This window comes from Echinops telfairi, unplaced genomic scaffold (genome assembly GCF_000313985.2).
Source record: "Echinops telfairi isolate 266 unplaced genomic scaffold, ASM31398v2 ScPeMD7_7475;HRSCAF=8513, whole genome shotgun sequence".
Classification (NCBI taxonomy): domain Eukaryota; kingdom Metazoa; phylum Chordata; class Mammalia; order Afrosoricida; family Tenrecidae; genus Echinops; species Echinops telfairi.
Genome location: NW_022111379.1, coordinates 12,396,652 through 12,397,886, shown reverse-complemented (window position 1 = coordinate 12,397,886; position 1,235 = coordinate 12,396,652). Strand labels below are relative to the sequence as shown.

General features: G+C 50.5%; 1 protein-coding gene across 1 annotated transcript in view; it reads left to right on the top strand.

Annotated features, from left to right (window-relative positions):
* Nucleotides 1-63: 63 nt before the first annotated feature.
* UBE2Q2 (ubiquitin conjugating enzyme E2 Q2) overlaps nt 64-1,235 on the top strand; it is a 75,168-nt gene continuing 73,996 nt past the window's right edge. The window contains exon 1 of the mRNA XM_004699778.4: nt 64-150. Within this exon, the coding sequence (XP_004699835.2) occupies nt 64-150 (87 nt within the window). The remainder of the gene's footprint in view (nt 151-1,235) is intronic.

The following is a 1,235-nucleotide window of genomic DNA, read 5'->3' as shown; positions in this document are numbered from 1 at the left end:
TCCAGGGCAAACGGACTGGTTTCGGGCCGGGGTGCGGGGGATACGTCTGGAGAGCAGCCCGGGATGCTGTTTGGATCCCGGCCCCGGCCTCGGCTCCGGCTCCGGGCGCTTGCTAACGTTTCTGGAAGGCGCATTGTACTGCGGCGGCAGGTGGTGGCTTGGGGGTTTATTTTCGTGCTTCCCTCCGCGGGCTGAGCCATTCAAATGATTCCTGGGTGAAAGGAGATCCCGCGTTCAAGTGGACGGCCAGGACGAAAAGATCGCTTATGTCTCTTTAAACGCTAGAAAACTCTGTAGGCTGCGCGGCCGAGTGACTGAAATGGCAGAGAGGCGTTATGAAAATGTATAGCCAGGCTCTTCGCTGCGAAACGGAGTTATGATAGCGTCCAGACTGCAGAACCCAGGTGGCAGTTGAAATATGGCTAAAACCAAGGCTGGTGACTTGGTCAAGTTCAATTGCCTGCAGTGTGTCTCGTAATTCAGCAGAGTCGGAGTTGACAGGAGTTATTGAAGTGAGAACAACCTTAAAATAGCAGAATATCGGAGGGAAAAAGCGTGTACCGTGGCAGAACCAGCACAGCCAAGTGATGTGCCCAGGAGAGAATTAAGCATTGGCTCGATAGCCTAGTTGGAAGGACTGTAGGTATGAAACTCAGTGGAGCATTCCTACCTTCAGAGCCCAGTTTATGTGGGAGAGGGTGGTCTACCACAAAGCGGGTCACATACTGTGGTATCATTATGGACGATGTTAGGAAAACCATAGGGAACAAATGATTTTTGATGGAGGGAGGGGGTTGCACAGACAAGGCTTGGACAAAGGGGTGACGGTGGAGTCAGGCTCAAGTGCTTAAATAGAAATTTGGAAGGGGATGGAAGGACCTTTCAGGCAGAGAGACCCTAACCCAAAAAAAGGCCCCTACAGCTGAAGAAAGTGCGTATGATGGCGCTTGAGAATTGACACAATTTGAGTAGGACTGGGATGTGGCTTTGACTTTGAAGAAAATTTAGGATCTAGGGGAGGACTTTCCCAAAACAGGATTATGTGGAAGTAATATAGAGCATTAAGTGGGTCATAATGAGACTGGCCTCAAAGGCATGGAGGGTGATTACTGTGGCAGAAGTTAGGGTCTGACCAGGAAAAGAAGGTAAGGCTGGCTGGAACGAAAGACTAACCTCATAGGCCCTCATTCACTGCCACTGAATTGATTCTCACTCTGACCCTGAGTAGGACAGAC